The following is a 20,349-nucleotide window of genomic DNA, read 5'->3' on the forward strand; positions in this document are numbered from 1 at the left end:
CTCTACACCTTACTCCCCCTGCCGCTACTAATGCTGCTCCTAACACAGCCTCTTCTCTGGAAGCTCTGAAGGGATAGTTTTGAAATGGTCCCATAAGAAAAACTTCGCTGCAAGCTAAGCACTCCTTCTTACCACTCACCCTAATGCTTATCCTCTCCTGGGCTCACACATGATTTAAAAGCCTCAGAAAAGGGCCATGGGGTATGGGGACCAAATGGAAAAGGGAACAAGAAAGAGCTTATTCTGGAAATTTTTCCCCCAAATAACAATAGTGCTAGATAATTACATTTGTTTTTTCCCTACATCATTTTAACCCTAACAATTTTTAAGGTAAATTATCCTTGGTCATTAAAATATCATTTCAGGAAAGCATTTACCTGAAATAATATGTAGTACTAAATGTAGTATTTGAGGGCAAGGTCAAGTAAAATTATGCAAATAATGAGTTTATTTATATTTTGAATAATTTATTGCAAAGATGAATACACCATTTAAAAAGAATGCTTCCACAGCTTCTGTTATTCTTAACCTATTTCTGTATTTTTACTTTTCCCATATCTAAAATAAGTTCCTGACCTTACATTATTTTCTATATCATCATCAATAAACTTTGAGAGGCCTTATTAAAATTCAGTGATTAAGAGAACTATTTAATCTGGAGATATATATTATCCTAAGACACCATTAGATTTATTCTCATATATAGGGATCAGGAAAACAAAGGAAAGAAATCCAGTTATTTAAAACGGTAATCCTTTAACACTGGGATTTTGTTTTAATTACAAAGAGTGTGTCTTATTAAAAACAAAACAAAGCCTTGTCCTTTAAGGGAGAAACCCCATGTTTCCCTAGTGAACAGGCATACAAGGATTTCCTAAAGAATGCTTCAACAAATTAATTTCGCTATTCTTCATGATATAATTGACTTCTTTAAAAGAGCATCAAGTAAACAATTATGGGCCCACCTGTTCATGACATCATACTGGGCACCATGCAATGTTAATGGACTTATTTCATTCTGTTCCCCACCTCCACCTCACCATGATAGTACGATATTCCCTGTACTAAGAACTAACAACAAAAAGTGCAAGTAGTAGAGAGTATTAAAGTGAAAATCACTAAATAGTCTTTAAACTTCAAATAAGACTCCCGACACACCCAGTACCTGACAACCCTTTTTTATGAATGTCCTCCCCCATCTCTCCAGTTTGCCCACTGCCTTGAATAGGGTAGGGAGGACAGAGAGGTGGGAAGCTATGACTGAAAGTAAATGGCCTGCTCTACGAGAGGCAAGAAAAATTATCGGGGACTTCCCTTAGCTAGTCCCACTCCCATCATACACAGAGGGAGAAACTAAATCACAATAGGAGGGAATTACATTCCCCTTTGGGTCCAGCAACTAGCCCACTTAAATGATTGAATATTGGGCCCAGAAGGCTGAGGGAAATCCTTCTTTCTCAAGGGACATCGAGGCCTCTGGTTCTCCTATTTCAGGCCTAAAGGAAAGCTACTTAGGTACTTGACACAGCTTTGCTTGGGTTTTATCACTGAAAATAAAATTTTCGGTAATCTTGTCACCCCTCACAGAATTGAGGCACACAGACCTCACCGAGGCCAATGCTGAACCACAGCAGATCCAGCACCCTAAGGTAACTGGCAAGGGCCTCAGCTCAGTTTCAGCCAAGTGATGGCAAGCGGTAGACAGAAGGTTGTTTTAATGACATCAGTCACCCAAGGGACAGAAAGAGACTAAGAGCAACAAGGGAGACTGAATGAGCACAGAGATGTAAATGACAACATGCTCAGAGACTGAAGGAGTCCAACAGCTGATGCATAGAAAGGAGATGAGGTGAAAATAAAAGATGTCTCAGTTATATTAACAACACAGGTATATACTGTGATTAAGGACTATAGCTCTTATGTATATTTTATTGGGTTTAGGTTTGGTACTAAGTGTGTAGGTAATAAAAATTTTATAGGTAATGTCCTCTAAAATTAAAGGAGTTGGAAAGAATCTACACATTTTCCACTGGAAAACATGGACAAATATTGCTATTCAAAGAAAGTTTTGTTTTTATTTTATTGATGTTTCAGGTTTAAGTGTGATAAATGTACCATCATATTGCTTTTTTTTTTTTTTTTTGAATAGCTGTGTCTTTACAATAGAGGAAAGCAAAAAAAAAAGAAAATGCCAGACAATAAAATCTGTGATCATTGCTTCTCAGTCAAGGTCATACCAAGGCAAGTAAAAGAAGAGAATCCCACCTATATCATTTGGCTTATGTTCTCCAGAAGTTTTCCAGTCTCCTAGAGCAAAGATTTCACAACTTTTTTAGGAATTTCACTTCATTTTCCTTTGTTTGCCCTTACACGCCCATTAAAGATACCAAGAAGATTAGCAATTAGCACAGGATATGAACTGACCAATATATTTTAGTAAAATTCAAAGAGTAATTTCAGAACCATTCAGAAACAAATTTAGACATAAATTTTGGATCCTAAAGGATCCATTAAAACGGCAATTTTTTATTTTAAAGTGTCAATGACTAAAAAATTAAAATCACAATTATGAGAAGATATTTTGAAAATAATGTCCATAGGTAGCTTTAATTTTTCTGAATTATTCCATAAAGCTGACACAAAATGTTAATATCAAAGTGTAAATATCAGAAAGTATAAATATCCTCTAATGAAATACCATAGATTCACATTAAAAAGTGACTGGCAGGTCAAATTCTATAAAGAAACAATAGATACCACCACAAAACTAACAGATGTTTCTTGGGGTCATTTGTACAAAAACATAAGCATATGTTTAAGAAATGTGACACTATCATGAAATCAGTTGGTGCCTAAAATAATAGAAGCTCCTTATGGCAATATGGTAATATCCATATCAAATGCACAATAGATAATGTTGCAACAGTATGTGCAGACAAAAGAGCATCAGTGGCAGCAATTATGACCAGTGCTTCCATTAAGGTGAAAAAATAAAATTAGGAGAGTATATACAGGGCATATTGTCAAACTGTAAATCAAACATGATAGTATGTTCAATTTTCAGAGTTTGCATTTAACTGATTTTATTGAGACTCTTATAAGACAAAATATTAACCAATAAGAATACTAAAGTTTTTATAGGGGCCTCAAGGGTGGGTTTTCTGATTTCTTCAATCGACCCGAAAATAATGGTGAAGATAGTTGTTGTTTTCGAAATTAATAATATTTGGTTAGTTTAGTATGTGAATAAGAATTCTTCACTTCAAAATCAATGGCTTCAACCCGGTGTCCTATACTCAGTAGTTAAGCAATAGGTAACTACTGAATCATTATTTTAATATAAAGCAGCACATAATTTAGTAAGTGTACTATCAACTTCGACCTCAGAAGTCTGAGGTCTCCTAGAATATTTATTTGGAACTAATCATATCACCCCCCAAAGCATACGATGTACACAATGAATGCTAATTAAATATACTGACTAAAGGTTTTTGAAAAGTCAAAGCCAAAAGGCATTCCACAGCTTTCTAAACTAATTGTTGGTACTTACTTTATACTCTAGGAAAGTTTAATTTCAGAGACCACTTAGAATTTCAAGGCATATAGTTTTTTATGCAAAAGAACGAGATGCAAGATGAGTCTGGCATTCACCTAACAAAGTAGTCAAGTACTGAGAAGATTTGAGTAAAATTAGGTTCACCCATAAGATGTTTCCATAGCATGAAGTCCAATAAAAGTGTAGGTTTGGTCCCAGTGTAAAACATTCGAACAACCTGGAAAGTGACAGATCTGTCTTTCATTCAGAAGTTAGGATACCAACACATATTTTCCTCAAATATTAAAAAAGTCTAATTTTAAGAAATGGAAATGAGTTTTAGTGAAAAAATTATTTCTATTTTTAAAGAGTTTATTAAAAATCAAATTCCATAACAAAAGAAATGTGTCCCCAATATTTGCTTAAGTATTTAAATGAAATAACTAAAATAAATGGCTATGAATAGGACTTTAAAATGCATTATATCTACCCAGATTTTAATTGTAATAAGTTCTCATCTGTATAATGAAAACCACAACAAAACATACACTACCTTCTCTTTACACTTTCGATACATGAAAACATACCTAAAATATAAGGAAACCAATACATGCTAACAGCTGCTCAGTCTTATTGATCTTATTCTTTCTGCACAGATGGATACTAGAAAGTATTTTGAATTATGTTTGTAATCTTTAGTAAACTTAAAAGTTTAATTGGAAAACTTATTTGTATTAGACAAAAACTTATTTGTATTAGACAAAAAAGTTTAATTGGAAAACTTATTTGTATTAGACAAAAATATAGTAACTGAACTTTTTCAGAGTTCCAAATAACATATAAACAATTTTTTCTACATATAAAATTATAACCGACATACTTAAATTATTTCACTGACTTTTTATATTTCAATACCTAAATATTATGGCTGTACAAAGATAAGTTTATTTACCAATATTTAATGAATGTTTTCTGAAAATAGTTTTAACTTTTTTTTTTTAAGTGGCTTCAATCTAGTAAGAGGCAGGACACAGGAGAGAGCCTGAGGCTCGTGGAAAACACACAACTTTAGCTTGATAGGGTTCAGCTTACAGTCCTTCAGGAGCTATTTCTCTAGCTTATGCATTTTTCAAGCTCTCAATTTCCCTTCTGTTTGGACATTTGCTAGTCAATGGCAAAAATGGTGCTTGGTAGAGTACATTTCAAGTAATGTGTTTCTCATTTTGCTGATCTATGAATTAATTTTAGCAGTGTCCACTATCCATTCAATTGCCCAAGCTAAAAATCTCAGTATCACCATTGTTTCTTCCCTTTCTCTCAAGCGCCACATCCTCCAAATTCTATCTTTGACCATATTCCTTCAACCAGCCTCATCTCTCCATTCTCCCTGCTTCATATACACTGCCTCCTGAAATTTCTGATATACTGGCCCATTGAGAAGCCCATTTATAATCCATCCTGCCCACAGGGTTGTCTTTCTAAAGCCCAAACTAACTTATCTTGAGAAACAAAAACTTGCTATCCCCTGACACTCGGCCTGTGTAACCCCTTACTCGACTCTCAGTTAAGACACCAACTTCTTAGTATGATATTTAAGACTGTTTACCAACTATTATCACAAAGCACTGGCATCTCCCCCAGTTAATGTACAGTCTGTCCACAAACTATGGTCTTATTTTCCAAACAGGTCAAAGCATTCTCTGAGATTACTTTTCTAAAAGATTATTTTCCTAGGATTATTTCCTTACTCCTTTTGTGCTCCAACTCCTAATCACGCCTCAAGCCCCACATTCAAGTTTACCCTCACACTCCTCAGTAGCTTTCCCTGACCTCCCCCTCTGCCCACCCCAACAAAATGTTTTTCTCCTTTAGCTACATTTCCAGGGTCATTTATAATGCCCTGTAATACCTCAATTGCACATAAAATAGATCATCTAGTTATTTTGCCAAGTCTCCTGCTGATTATGAATACTTTGACGCAGAAATTGTGTCAAATTGATTACAGCATCCTTGGAACATTTCAGAGACCCCAACACATAACAGGTGCTCCCTAATATGAGGAGGAACAAGCTAAAAACATAATCAGAAAAACACAAATTAAAACTATGCTGAGATACCATTTCTCTTCTATCATATTGGTTTAAAAAAAAAAAGTTTGACAACATACTCTTGGAGAAACTGCACTGAAACAGGTGCCTTCATATAATGATAGAAAAGTAAAACAGCACAATTCTTTTGAGGGGATTTGGAAATATTAAACAAAATTATGTAAGCAGACAGGAGGAGGGGATGGAAAATCTCTATACCGTCTGCTCAATTCTTTTGTGAACCAAAACTGCTCTAAAAAATAGTCTATGAAAAAATTATGTAGGCATTTATTGAGTCAACAACTCCTCTAGGCATCTATTTCAAAAATGCTCTGGAAAAAAAAAAAAGAAATTAGTAGAAGAGACACAGATAAAAGTTATACTTCTCAGAATATAGCTTGTTTAGTAAATTTGACTTTGGAACCATGTATTTTACATTATTACAAAACAAAATTATATTTTAAAAAAGCCATGTCCCCAAATCAAAACTAAAATGAAACAAATCATTCTTCATATTGAATGGGGGTACAATATCGCAAATAGAAATGATTCCAAGTATCTTTAAAACACAGTATTTGACTACACATAGCATATATTCCAACTGGTATGTACTCTAAGAGTAACAACAACAACAAATTACAGAATGACCTTAAATGGCCTTCAGTAATTATATTATTGATGGTAGCGCTGATATTGTTATTCTGTGATGTATACATATTGCAGGATAAAGCAAATGAATGATTTTGTGGCAGTTAGGGATCTTAAGGTTAGGAGAAGGATGAGTAAAAACCTTTTAGTCTTGGACCTGAACTAGAAGTATCAGCATAATTTCATGATGCATTTTCTCTTTAGGGAAAAAAAAAATACATACTTCCTAGCTGTTTTCTAAAAAGCCACATCAAGGTAGTACTAGCAATGAGCACACATAGTACTCAAATTGTAGTCTCTAAATACCACCACCCAATAAAAGGAAGTAGCCTTCTTTGGTGATAGCGTTAATGTCTGAGGCATGAAATGTCCTAGATGAGCCTGGAATATCTTGCCATTCCAAAACAAGAAAGGTATCAGAGATGGCTGAGGGAATGTCAAAAGGACCCAGAAGTCAATATGAAGGAGTTCCCATTCCTCCAAAAATCTAGAATTGGGACAATCTGAGAATTAGTAAAAACAGTCACTGCTGTCATCACATAGTACATTTAGTATGTGTAAATACCCAAGTTCACAACAATGATATAATAAAACTCACTGGCCACTGTGGCTGCTGTGATCTCCTTTGAGGAAGAACTTGCCTTTCCACTGCAAGAAAGTTAGCAGACAGCCTCCAGCTGTTAATATCTTCAGGATCCACCTCAACTCTGATCAGAGCTGAGGTTATACTCTTCCCAAGCACACCCTGGTCCATGACTGAACACAGCTGAGATTTAGCCATTTCCACCCAAGGCAAGACTCCTAATGGGCGGTTTTTTCTCCCAAACTCTCAACACAGATAAGCAAAGACATTATTAGGCATGCATCATCGTTGAGGCTCTCCTTTCCCGCCTGCCTCACCTCCCCTTTACAGGTATCATAATGGCGACACAATCTGAAGGTTATTCCCTCTGATTATGCTTCCTCCCCTTTTATCTTTCACAGACATTTGCCCCTCCAAAACCTTTCATATTTCTATGGGAAACTGCAGGCCAGACAACCCAGTTTGTTCAGAAAATAAATCACAAGGGGAAAAAAAAGGAAACCGTGTATTAGAAGATATAAAAGACACAGCAACCAACTGCAATATAGACCTTATTTAAATGTTGATTTATATTAAAAAGAAAAAGAGAGAGAGGAAAAGAGAAATAATCAGAGGAGTACGAACACTGGATATTTAAGGAGAGGTTATTTTAAATTGGAATAGTGGTATTGTTATTATATTGTGTACTATATGTTTTAAAATCCTTATCTCCTAGAGATACATGCTGAGATGTTTACAGATACAATTATATGTCATCTAGGAATTGCTTCCAAACATTCCAGGGAAAGAAGGGAAATGGGTAGGGTATAGATGAAACAAGACTGGCCTGAAAACTATTTAAACTCAAAAGTTGTTATAGACCCTCACCCTCACTAGGCTGAACATGGAGTATTATTCTTTCTACATCTGGGTATGTTTGATGTTCCCATAATAAATACTGGGTTAAAAAAAAAAAAACTTTAAAAACTCATTTCTCTATCCCATTTTGGTCATTTACTCATAAAACGAAAATGTCAAGAGAAATGAAATATGCTTTCTATGGTGGAACTGTCTTAAAGGCCTGAAAAAAGCCAGATGACATTATTGTATTAAAAGGTTTTTTTTGTCTGTTTAATTTTGGTTTGGACCATGATGCTACACTATCACTAACTCAGACATCAGACAGACTCCTGAAGGCATTAGGGGTAATGCTTGCTTGCTTGATTGAGGAAGCAGCATGACTTAATGGGTACAGTGTGGGCTATGGGGTCAGACTGCTTGGCTTTGAATCCCAGCAACTCCATTATTAACATGACCTTGGGCAAGTTATTTAACATCTCTGGGCCCTAGGGATAAAAATCCTATCTAGACTACATAGTCTTGTTGGGAAGATTAAACAAGATACTTAGCACAGGATCTGGCAGAGTAAACAGCAATATATGTTCATTATTTTCAGTCAAACACTGGACACTGTTGTGTAGCAGCCAAGGTAGTTTCCAGAACACAGTTTCTGATGAAAATCTTAGAATGTACATAGGAATGCCCTGATGCTAGCTGGTACATTATTTTAGACTTATCCTTAGGCTTACCATAAGTCCATAGCATTATACCAATTTTGTTTTTGTATGCATACCTCCGCCTCTGGACTCAGTCATCCACTACACTAAGGGTCCTCAACTTCTAGTTTGCATGCCAAAAGTTAACGCAAGATTGAATTTCCTTCCAACTCCATTTCCCTCCCTCCTTTCTTTTTCATCTCCCCTCATCATATACTGATTTTGGAAAATATAAGAAATTAAGAACCATTGCTACTGAGTTCCCTTCCTTTTCATGCGCATACATGTGTGCACACACATACTACCAAAACTTACTTGCTCAGTGTATATTACCCCCATCATTGGCACAGTATTTGTAAAACTTGGGCAGGAATACAGGCATATGGAGGTACTTAGACTCGTGTTGAAGACTTTGATGACATTTGTAGGTTTGTCAATATTTGAAATGTAATCTAATAACCTGGTCAAGTAATAGGCTAGGTAGGATAAGCTATAAGGTTCAGAATGAGTATTCAAGTACTGAGATCACAATAAACTATATCAACTACATCTCTAGCTTTTTAAACAAAAATAGTCCACCTTCCCGAATTACCGAGGGCACAATAGCAATAGCATCCTCCTGCGTAGCCACCCGAACTGTTGATCTCTGTATCTACTGGCCTGGCTCTTTGATTCTTTAGTTTAATCATGTTTAGACTCCGTCCATTTACTTCAGGTCCTCCTGCTTTGGACAATCTTAACTGGACCAACTTTGGTGCTCGATCCAGCCCATCTGACTTTAAGTTTGTACGTCCCTACATCCCTTGGCTTCAATACAAGTACCATTCTCCACTCCAATGAGGATATTTCTGTGCCAGTTCCAGCCCAAAGAACCCCATGTGGGAGAGGGGCTAGATAAAAAAGAAAACAAAAATAGATTAGTTTTAAAAAGAGCTTGCCTTCAGATGGTGCCACATGATTGTGGCATATTTAGGAACAACATTAGTATGCAGACTTTCATAAGGTCAGGGTATACAGGTTAGGACAGTTATTCTGAATTACTAATCTTATAGTAAGAAACATTAAATTTGCCAAATTTTAGTTTAAATAACAAATCACAATGACCTTGAAGAATAATACAGGATTTTTATAGATAAGACTCAGCTTTACTATAAGCCAAGTAATTTACAATAACAATTAAAAGCATTTTTTTTTTTACTCAAAATATGTTAAAGAGTTTTGCCACTTCAACATCTCTGGACTCAGTTGCTTTACCTTTAAATTGGCAACTCAGACTGTAGGACCAAATCAGTTCTACATTGAGATTAATTATTTGAAAATTGGACCTTCCTGTAGAAATAGAGATTAAAGGGAATAAACATTTTTGACTCTCCATGTGTTAGAGTTGTAATCACTACTAGCTGTAATCACTACGAGCTATATGTGGCTACTGAATTAAAATTAAAATTAAATTAAATTAAAAATGAAGTTCCTCAGTCACACAAGCTACATTTCAGGTGCTCGAAAGCCACATGTGGCTGGTGACAATGGTATCTGACATTCAGACACAGATCATTCCATCATCATAGAAAGTTTAACTGACCAGTCATGCTTTAGAGATTCACTCCACATTTGTTTTTCTGCATGGATCAATTTACTTTAATAAAAAGCTAACATTTATACAATATGAGCTTCACACAATCTTTATGCAGTGGGTTAATAGACCTGTCAAAGCACTTAAAAACTTCATAAACAGTACATGCAGTTACTTGGTAAGCTTGATTTTTCACAACCATCTTTTTAAAATTCTTTCGAATTTGACAGCTGAGAAGCATTCCAATTTTTAAAAAGTATTTTCTTTTTAATATGTAGAATAATGAATCAAAGCATCACATTTTACTGAGTAATTAGTCCTTCAATAATTCACGTAATAGGTCATTTTGAGGTTTAACCCCTGCTTCTATTATTCTGACCACACGGTTCACCAACAGATGTCTCACTTCGGATGTACACAACAGAAGACGGGATCTGTTTCACATACATCTGTTCCCAAACAGCTTAGGCAGATTAATACTTAGAATGCACTCAGCTCTGCGAAGTCCCACATAATCACTAACTCTTGTTTTAAAGTTGATTGTTTTTTTTCCTCATTTTCACATTTTTCCACATTACCTTCCACATTGCTAAGTTCCCAACAAATAAATGTTTTTGTAAACTTAAAGCACAAGAAAATCATTTTAGCTGTTTTATAAAAGAAACACTTTCAGGACCTTATTTTTTTAAGCCCAGCTTTCTCAGATTTTCTAGTTACTGCTCTAATTCAGCTAAGCGCAGAGCTGTGGTAGGAATGACACTTTGAATAAACAATATCAAATTGTGTAACCTGAGGTAGTAAGTCTATGAAAAATAGAGACTGATAAACCATGATTTGATTTTTAAAAGTATTTAAAACATAATGTTCTAATGCTAAGCAAACACATTTTAAAACCCTTGCTCTGAAATTTAATTAGAAGGTACAGGAAATGAAATAGCATAAAGAAAGGATAAGTTAGTCCTTTTGTCCATCACGAAAAAGCTGCTTACAATTAGCCTTGATCAACAATTTTTTATCAGGTAATAGTTTCTTCCTCTCCAAAGACAGGACCTGTACTGAAGTGATGGCTCACCTATCTCACCATTGTGCCCTGAAGTTAGGGAACTGAGCAAGGGGCTTGGCCCATATTTCTCATGTGGTTCTTCTAATTAGAAATTCATTAGTGCTGTGAAGTTCCTGCTGTAAAATACAACACTCCTCCACACACACCAGAAGGTTGACCCCATTGATTAAACCTTACTCAGACTTAAGATATCCTAACACTTAAAGTCTATTAAAACAGGTATTTTCTTTCAAATGCAATGTCACAGAGTTGATGCTTCTTAGAGATCACATAATACAAAAGCTTAATTTTGCAGGTGAGGAAACTAACTCAGAGGGGTTAAATGACTTTCTCAAAGTCGCATCCCTGTGGTTGCAGAAACAAGACCTCAGGTCCTTTGGTGCCCACTCCTAAAACCTTTCCTACACCACAGCCAGGAGTATATTACAGACAGCTGGAGTAGGAAATCTATAAAAGATCTTACTATAGTGCTTTTTGTACTTCAAGATGCTTTCCATTAGTAAATGATGAAGCTCCCAGTATGAGATATCACAAAGACAGTGACAGAGAGAGACAGACTTGTAGGCATTTGGCATTCCTGTCAAAGAGATCTCTAAATTGATCATTTTTAAATGTACAAAAATATAAGCTTAATATAGTCTAATCCTACTCATTACTAACTCTTCCCATTAGTTTTCCTTTATGGGAAACATAAAAACATAACTGTCACACAGTACAGTAAGCAGATTCTGCTTTGGAAATCCATAAAAACACATGTCTTTTGTTACAATCTAACATTTCAAATAAAAGCTTACCACTTGGTAAGCACAGTTTCTAGAAGTCTGTCTTTGGCTGAGATTTAGAACAATGCCAACAGGCAATCAGTGATGCTCTGAAATTATTTAACTCTGAAAATATCTAATTCAGTAATAGCACCAGCTAAGGACTATATTACAAAATAGGCAAATTAGTCGATGGCATCTGCCCATGTTCCCTTTCTCTCCTCAATTTTTGTCACCTTGTGCCCAGTCCCAGACCCCACATTGGGGGCCACCCCACATGCAGCATGACTTCTGATTGGCTCTGCCTGGGCAGGATCCCATGACTCAGGCTTGTCTGACTTTTCTCATTTGGTCTCAAAGAACTCACCTGATCCCTCTCACCTCTCTTCAGGATTTTGCTCTTTGCTAGCTCACAGAAAGCTAACTTGATAATTACTTTATATTAACAGGAATAAACTCATATATGATTCCACAAGTAAAATGGCTACAATTTGAGATTCCAATAGAAAGCTCATTAAGCACCACTGTAGGTAATATTTTCTGAACAGATAATGCCCTTTTGTGTACACAAGTTACATTACTGTGATGGTGACCTGATCAGTCTATGCAGTGCATCTATCTGGCAGATGAGCACAACAGAACCTACTGGCCAAAGTGAGCCAACATTAGCATAAGAATTTTTTTTAAAAAAGAGTTCTGATGCTTTAACAAAAGAAGAGGGGATACTCTCTTCCAGGTAATGTCACTCTTAAGTAGCAGTGTAGTAATCAGATTACAATGCACAACAGGCAAAACTAAAGTTCTTGAGACCAGTTAAATTCATCCATTCAACAGATATTGTTTATGTGTGAGGCATTCTTCAAGGTGCTGTCAGTAAACAAAACAGATGCTCTGAACATCTTCCCTTTTCCCTGTCTAGCCAGTCTCCATTCTTCTCCCCCTGCTCTGTGCCTCCATAAAGTGGTACCCTTGCATTCTGGCTTCTAGGTGGCTTTGGACTATTGTAACGGCCAGAAAAGAGGGAGCTTGGGTATTGAGTCCCTGCCTCCCTTTCAGTGGAATTAGTAGAGGAAATCAGCCAAGGTGAGGTAAAGGTCATAGTTCCTGTCTAGTGACTCTCTCTCCACATAGTCTGAATCCAGGCTCAGGCATCCGTTTCCCTTGTGGGCCTAAGAGTGGAATCACCTGCCCTTCTATTTCTAGTCCCAAGAGTACTTCGCTATCTCTAATTCCTGCTTACATCTTTAAAAATACTGCCTTTAAAAAATTCTCATCCGGTTATCTTAATATCAGTGTGCCATTTATTTACTCTTAGGTGAGATGGGGGAGATATGCAGTGAATCTTAGAAGTATCTTAGAAGATATGTAGTATCTTAGAAGATACATGCCATAGGAGAATATAAGGCAGTAAAGGGAACCAGAAAGTATGCAGGAGAAAAATTTTAAATAGGTGATGAGGGAAAGCCTTACTGAGGTGACGTTTAAGCACAGGCTCAAGGGAGGTATTGAAGTAGGCCAGGTAAAGTATTATAATGGCCTGAGCTAGGTAGTGATTAGCTGGACAGTGAAGGAAGGTAGCAAATATAGCGGACAGGATTGGTGGTTAATTAGAAGTAGTGAGGGAGAGACAGTGAGTCTGGGCTTACCATCTGAATCCTGGCTTAGATAACATTCCAGATAACCTCCTAAATGCCAATTCACACATTAAGCCAGCAAGTTTACTACTTATATATGCAATCCTATGAGCTATAAACAAACTTCAAGTTCTATTCATTGTACTGTCACTTACACACACCAGAAAAGCAAAGTTAAATATTTTTCTGACAACTGTGATAGGGAATACAAGACCAGGAGTGAAAAAAGTTGCTTTTTATGTAAACATACTAAATTTGTGGGACTCCCAAGTTCATGTTTGAAGGAAGCCTTTGAGGTCATTACTAAAGACAGAGTTTGAATGTTAAGCCTAAAGGTAAATGAGAACAGCAGTGGACCATACGACCCAGAGAGCATGTTAGGAGTAACAACAGTTAGCCCAGACCAGACTCTTCAGGAACACTGAAATTAGGCCAACAGAAAGAAATGCCCATAGGAGACCAACTAGGTTCTGGTGGTATCATAGAAACCAAGGGAGCAAAGTCAAATGGAGAAATACAAAAAATAAGGGCTGAAATTTGTCCATTTGACTGGGCAATTAGGTGACTGCTAAACTTCTCCCAAGCCGTTTTAGCAGAGAGAAGAACAAAGCCAGGTCTTGGATGGTTGAGGGCTAATTAAGAAGTGAATGAAGACTAATGGAGATAGAGTAAACTAATTTTTCTAGGAACGTATCCAAGAAAGTGAGAAAAGCGGCAGGGTAGCAGCTAGAAAGAGAAGCTTACAGCATTAAGGCAGGGGGAAGTTAGGAGAGTCCTGAACATATGACCATACTTGAGTGAAAGAGTTGGCGAACCAAGGCTGAAAACCTAAGAGTATAAAAAATGAAAACCTTATAGATGAGACTGAAAAAATGGAAGGGGTTGGTTATGAAGAGAGACAACAAACATCGATGCTGTGGCCATGAGCAGAGGCAAATGACATGGAATGAAGGTGAAAGTCACTAACATGGAAGAGGTCTAGAAAGTCTGAAGCTTCAATAGCAATTATGATAATCACAATCACCAATGGCAGGACTTGGATAAAGAGAGACACTGTGAGATAGATGACACAGCTTTAAATAAATGTAAGAAGAAAGCTGGCAGGGTGGTGGGGGCGGATCTTAATACTTTCTACTAAGTAAAACCTGAATTCTTTACCTGTCTTCAGGCTTCGCCCCATTCTGGCTTCTACTTTCCTGTTAAATAGTCTCCTCCTACTACACTTTAACAGGTTACTAGTCACTATTCTATTTTCTGCCTTCATTTAACTCCTCGATCTAGAATTTTTCTCCCACTCCCAATACACCTAGTTGAATTGTGCTCCCCTCCCCCCAAAAAAATTTAGGTCCACCTAGAACCTAAGAATGTGACCTTATTCATAAATGTAAGATGTAATTATGTTAAGGATCTCAAAATGAGATTATCCTGGATTTAGGGTGGATCTTAAATAATGACTTTGTCCTTATATCTAAAGAGAGGACATACAGAAGGGTAGGCCATGTAAAGTAAGAAGTCTCCTACAGCCTTCAGAAGGAACATGGCCTGACTGACACTTTGATTTCCAAATTCTGGCCTCCAATACTGTGAGAAAATGAATTTCTGTTGTTTTAAGCTGACAAATTAGTGGTAATTTGTTAGCGCAGCCCTAGAAAACTAACACAACACCTTAACCTCCTATGAAATACTTTTTACTATTCAACTCAAGTTCTTTTTGGAAGTAAAGACTTAAATATACAAGAAGACTGATTTTCCATGAAGAAGCTCCTGTCAAGAATAGATGTCTTCCTCCTCTGAACACAGAAAATTTTAAAGGCAGGGCCCATATCTTACTAATCTTTATATCACTGCACAAAGCACATATTTGTTGCTTAATGTTTGATGAATGACTGGTGACATATGCTTACATGACTCTTATAGTTTAGAGTCAATTGTCTTCCCAAAAAGATAAAATCTCCTTGAAGGCAAAGAACAGGCCATCATTTTGCATTTTCATAGCACTTAGCAATGTTTTAGCACTAAGTTAGCACCAAAACATTTAAATTAATTTAAGGTAACAACTGGAAATCAGATTTATATCTCAATTGACTAGATCTAATATATTTAACTGAAAACATTTCTTCCATCAAAAAAAAAAAAGACCTCCTCCCACCCTCCCACCCCGCAAAAAAGTGCTGGTGCTTTTATGCCTTCCATCTTGACTTAGAGGCTGTCCTTAACAGTCCTCACTTCTATAGAGAAGGAAAACACCACCATTATTCCAAGTCACCCCTGAACCCAATAAAGAGAACCACAATCACTATAGTCAAACTCATTTGCTCTGCCAACAAGACATTAATTAGTCACTATTTTGGCAGTGATAGCCCTCATAAAATACATTAGTGTCTTTGCTCATTACTCAAGAAGGAAAAATAGGGTAAGATTACATCATGTTTTATTTCATTAGTGAGAACAATTAAGGCTGAGAGAAAAGATCTGCAAAAGACTCATCTGATAGATTGTTGTCCAAAAATATACAAAGAACTCTTAAAACTCAACAATAAGAAAACAACCTGATTAAAAATGGGCCAAAGATATTAACAGATGCCTCACAAAGAAGATACACAGAAGGCAAATAAGCATATGAAAATAAAATACGCTCCACATCACATATCAGCAGGTTGGAATGCAAATTAAAATACCATACACACCTATTAACATGGCCAGAATCCAGAATGCTTACACCATCGAATGCTGGAGAGAATGTGGAGCAATATGAACTCACTCATTGCTGATGGAAATGCAAAATGGCACAACCAGTTTGGAAGACAGTTGGCCATTTTTTATAAGACACTTACCATACAATCCAGCAATCATGCTCCTTGGCATTTACCCAAAGGAGCTGAAAACGTATGTCCACATAAAAACCTGCATGTGGATGTTCAAAGCAACTTTATTTATAATTGTCAAAAGTTGAAAACAAACAAGATATCCTCCAGTAGGTGAACAGATCAGTAAACTGTGGTCCACCCAGACAACAGAATACTATTCAACATTAAAAAGAAATGAGTTAAAAAGCCATGAAAGGACACGAAGGAACCTTAAATACATACTAAGTAAAACAAGCTAATCTGTAAGGTCTACATACTGAATGATTCCAACTATATAACATTGTGGAAAAGGCAAAACTGTAGAGACAGTAAAAAAGATCAGTGGTTGCCAGGAGTTTCTAGGAGGGAAGATTGAACAGGCAGAATGCAGAGGATTTTTAGTAGCAATGAAACTACTCTGATATAATAGCGGATACGTTATGATGGTTAATTTTATGTGTAAACTTGACTGAGTTAAGGGATGCCCAGATACCTGGTAAAAAACATTATCTCTGAGTGTGTTAGCATTTATACCAGTAGACCGAGTAAAGAAGATCTGCCCTCACCAATGTGGACCAGTATCACCCAATCTGTTGAACAAAATGCAACAAAAAAGCAGAAGAGCAAATTCTTTTTTAACTGGAATACCCACCTCTCCTGCCCTCCGTCATCAGAGCTCCTGGTTTTCAAGCTGGGCCTTACTTTAGTGCCCCCTCCCACCCATCCTAGTTCTCAGGCCTTGGCCTCAGACTGGGAGTTATTCCATCAGCTCCCCTAGTTCTCAGGCCATCAGACTTAATCTGAATTACATCACCAGCTTTCATGGTTCTCCAGTTTACAGACGGCATACAGTGGCAAATCTCAGCCTTCATAATCCCATAAGTCTCCAATTCCCATAATAAATTTCAAATCTATCTTCTATCAGTTGTTTCTCTGAAGAACCCTAACACACATGCCATTATATATCTGCCAAAACCCACAGAATATACACCAAGAGTGAACTCTAATGTAAACTATGGACTTTAGGTGATAATGATATGTCAGTGTAAATTCATCACTTGTAACAGCTACACCATGTTGGTGAGAAATGTTGATAATAAGGGAGGCTGTGCACGTGTACGGGTATATGAGAAATCTCTACCTTCTGCTCAATTTTGCTATGAATCTAAAACTTCCCTAAAAAATAGTCTATAAAAAAAAAATTCTACTAAGGCACTATGAGGTTTAAAACTAAGTGATCTTATAAACATCTCATATGCATGATCTAATAATGCCCAGTGACCCCTGCCCTCCCTTTCCTGAACAGCCAGTTCCTGGCCAACTTGCAGTAGACATGGTCTCCCTCACTACACCCTCCCATACCATGTCCTCCCAAGTTCAGAAACCCTGATGTAGTTTTTCCTCCATTTTCTGGATCAATTTTATGTCTTTCACCACTCACGTCTAAATTAATTCAACATCATGCAATATTTCTCACATTTAAACATCTCCCAATATCTCCTTTTCTTTTCCCACTCATTATTTTACTAAGTAAAGCAGCTCCTGATTTCTTCTATAAATAGAAGTACTTACTAAAGTGCTAGGATTCTGTACCTTCAAATTTAGAGGCCTAACACGGTTTGCATATTAGCTGTTAGTTACAAAGAAAAAGTGATACAACTAGATGAAGGAAAAGAAAACCTAGGGTTTGGGGGCCAAATTAAACAGGGTCAACATTTGCAACCTTTAGAGTTATAACTGTCAAGATGCCTTTTTAAAAGCTACGAACAGTAATGCTAATTAAGCCTACTTTTCCTCAATCACCACTCAATATAAAACAGCTTTTCTCACGTCATTCTTTGCCTTTTCTCATACCAGCATTGCGACATCAATGTGTATGACATCTCATCACACAATGTTTCATTTTAATTCTATTGTATTTCAGCTTCATTGTAGGTTAAATCTGCTCTTGCAGGCTAATCTAAAAACTAACTGTAAACCTTTATTTCCAAAATTCAAACTGACATAGAAACTAAACAGAATAATAGTCCATATCCCCAGCTTTTAACTCAAAGGTTTGAAATTCCATCTTGGTTTTCAAAACACCTGAAACCATTTAAATTACAGTCAAAGGTAGTTTTAGTGGAGTGAGTGATCAAAGCAGATGCGGAGGTGAAATTCACACTCACAACCAGTGGTGGATCCCTGACTAGTACGTTTCATTTTGCACAAGAAACTTGAAAGGTGTCATTTTTCAATTCTGTAATATAAATAGCACATTGTATCTTATTTTCCAACAGAGGGAGGCCTTTTATTAAATTTTTCATGTTTGTATTTATCTACAAGAGACTGTATCCAAAGTTTTCCCCTAAATCATGTCTAGACTGACTGTAAAGTACAGCATTGTCACACGTTCTAAATAAAGTTTTAAGCCAGTAAAAGTCAGATGCAAGTGAACAGCATGGTGACGACTGTACAGTCAAACTAAAAATCAAAAGTTTCTAAACTGAGCCTGAATAAGGCTTGGTTCTAGACAACCGCAAGGGGGTTGTGAAGGAAGAGAAAATCGAGAGAGACTCCATAGCACTGCAGTTAAACTTTCAGAAGTCAGCAAAATGAGAGTTGTATTCGGAATCCACGTGGAGGTATATTCTGTAAAAGGTTTACAGTTTCAATGTACCGTCAGAAATTCGTAAAGTAAAACTTCACCAAGTTGGAAGGGAGGAGTAGGTGGCTTTCCCGCGTTCAGAAAAAAAAAAAAAAAATCCCTTTGGGGATCAATATTTCCGTCTGCAGAGCAGAAGTTGTGTGAAGATGGCGCAGGGAATGCACCCGCAGGCGCAAGCCGGGCGGGAGGTGGCGGGGACGGAGAGGCCCCTGGGGATGGCTCGGGATCTCCCCAGCTAAGAAGGGGGAGGCGGCGGAGGCTTGGGGAAGCTGTAGCCGGCGGGGGCGGAGGAGGAGCTTAGGAGGGAGGAGAGGCAGCGCGGCGGTGGGGAGTGCGGGGCGGGGGAGAGGTAGGAAGCAGGGAAAGGCGAAGGCGCCGGGACCTGGGCACTCACCGGCGGGGCGCTCGGGCTGGATGGGCCGCCACCGCAGGGCCCGCTCGCTCAGCTCCACATCGCAGCTGTTCCTCCCGATCTCAAAGATGCCCCGGAGCAGAACCTGCTCTGCCGCGGCCTCTGGCTGCTGCCGGGCTGCCCACAACGCCGAGGGCGCTGCGGCCGCCGCCGGGGGCGCCTCTTCCTCCCCGCCGCCCTCCAGGGCGCTCACCCGGCCGCCGCGCCTCCCCCGAGGCATGGCAGAGCCACAGCCTGGGCCGGAGCCGGGGGGTCTATGGAGACCTTTGGAGGAGGAAGACGTGGAGGCCGCGGCAGTCACGGCTTTAGTTGCGACTAGCGCTGCCACAGCAACCGCACGCACCGCGGAGACCCAGGAGGGAGGCGGGGCGGGCAGGCGGGGCCGCCAGACCCAGCCCAGCACCTTAGCCCGCCAGCTTCTCCTCCTCGCCACTCACGGCAAAATGACCCCAGTTCTAGGAGAGAAGTTGTTCCCTCCGCCTAGTCTCCTCTGCTCAGTGGAATTTAGTGCATTGCATTACCCGCAGTTGAATACACCAACCCTTCTCAAACGTCGACTTGCATAGTCGCCTCCAGGATATCTGTTAAAATGCATTGTTTAAAATGCAGATTCCTATTGAATAGGTCTGGGATGAAGTCCAAAGTACTGTATTTCTAAGAAGCTCCCAGGCGATGCCGACGCTGTTGGTCCGCGGGACACACTTTAAGTCACAAGCCTCTGTTTTCGCACGTCCTTGAAGTGGGCTCTCCTGGAAAGCAGTCGTGCTTTAAAACCACGCTTTCGTGCCCTCAATAATTAGCTAATCTTTATGCAGCTGGTATAAAATGAAAGTGCGCTCTTCCCAAAGCTCTGAGAGGAAGTCAAAGATAAGTCTCTGGTTTGCATAGACAAATTCTCACCTGACAAATTTGGCATTAAAGGAAGGTGTCTCCATGCCCCCAAGGCACCTCCTCTGCAGTCTTTTCTTTGCCTGGATCTGGCACTCCCTAGAGAGAGATTACAAGCAGCACGGCTTGGTCTCCAG

General features: G+C 38.2%; 1 protein-coding gene across 1 annotated transcript in view; it reads right to left on the bottom strand.

The window, feature by feature from the left end:
- The window catches only part of CERKL (CERK like autophagy regulator), a 95,530-nt gene extending 75,864 nt beyond the window's left edge, over window positions 1-19,666 (bottom strand). The window contains exon 1 of the mRNA XM_039855248.1: window positions 19,307-19,666. Within this exon, the coding sequence (XP_039711182.1) occupies window positions 19,307-19,544 (238 nt within the window). The 5' untranslated portion in view covers window positions 19,545-19,666. The remainder of the gene's footprint in view (window positions 1-19,306) is intronic.
- Between the last annotated feature and the right edge of the window lie 683 nt (window positions 19,667-20,349).

The sequence above is a fragment of the Pteropus medius genome, unplaced genomic scaffold (assembly GCF_902729225.1).
Source record: "Pteropus medius unplaced genomic scaffold, Ma_sr-lr_union100, whole genome shotgun sequence".
In the NCBI taxonomy this organism is placed as follows: domain Eukaryota; kingdom Metazoa; phylum Chordata; class Mammalia; order Chiroptera; family Pteropodidae; genus Pteropus; species Pteropus medius.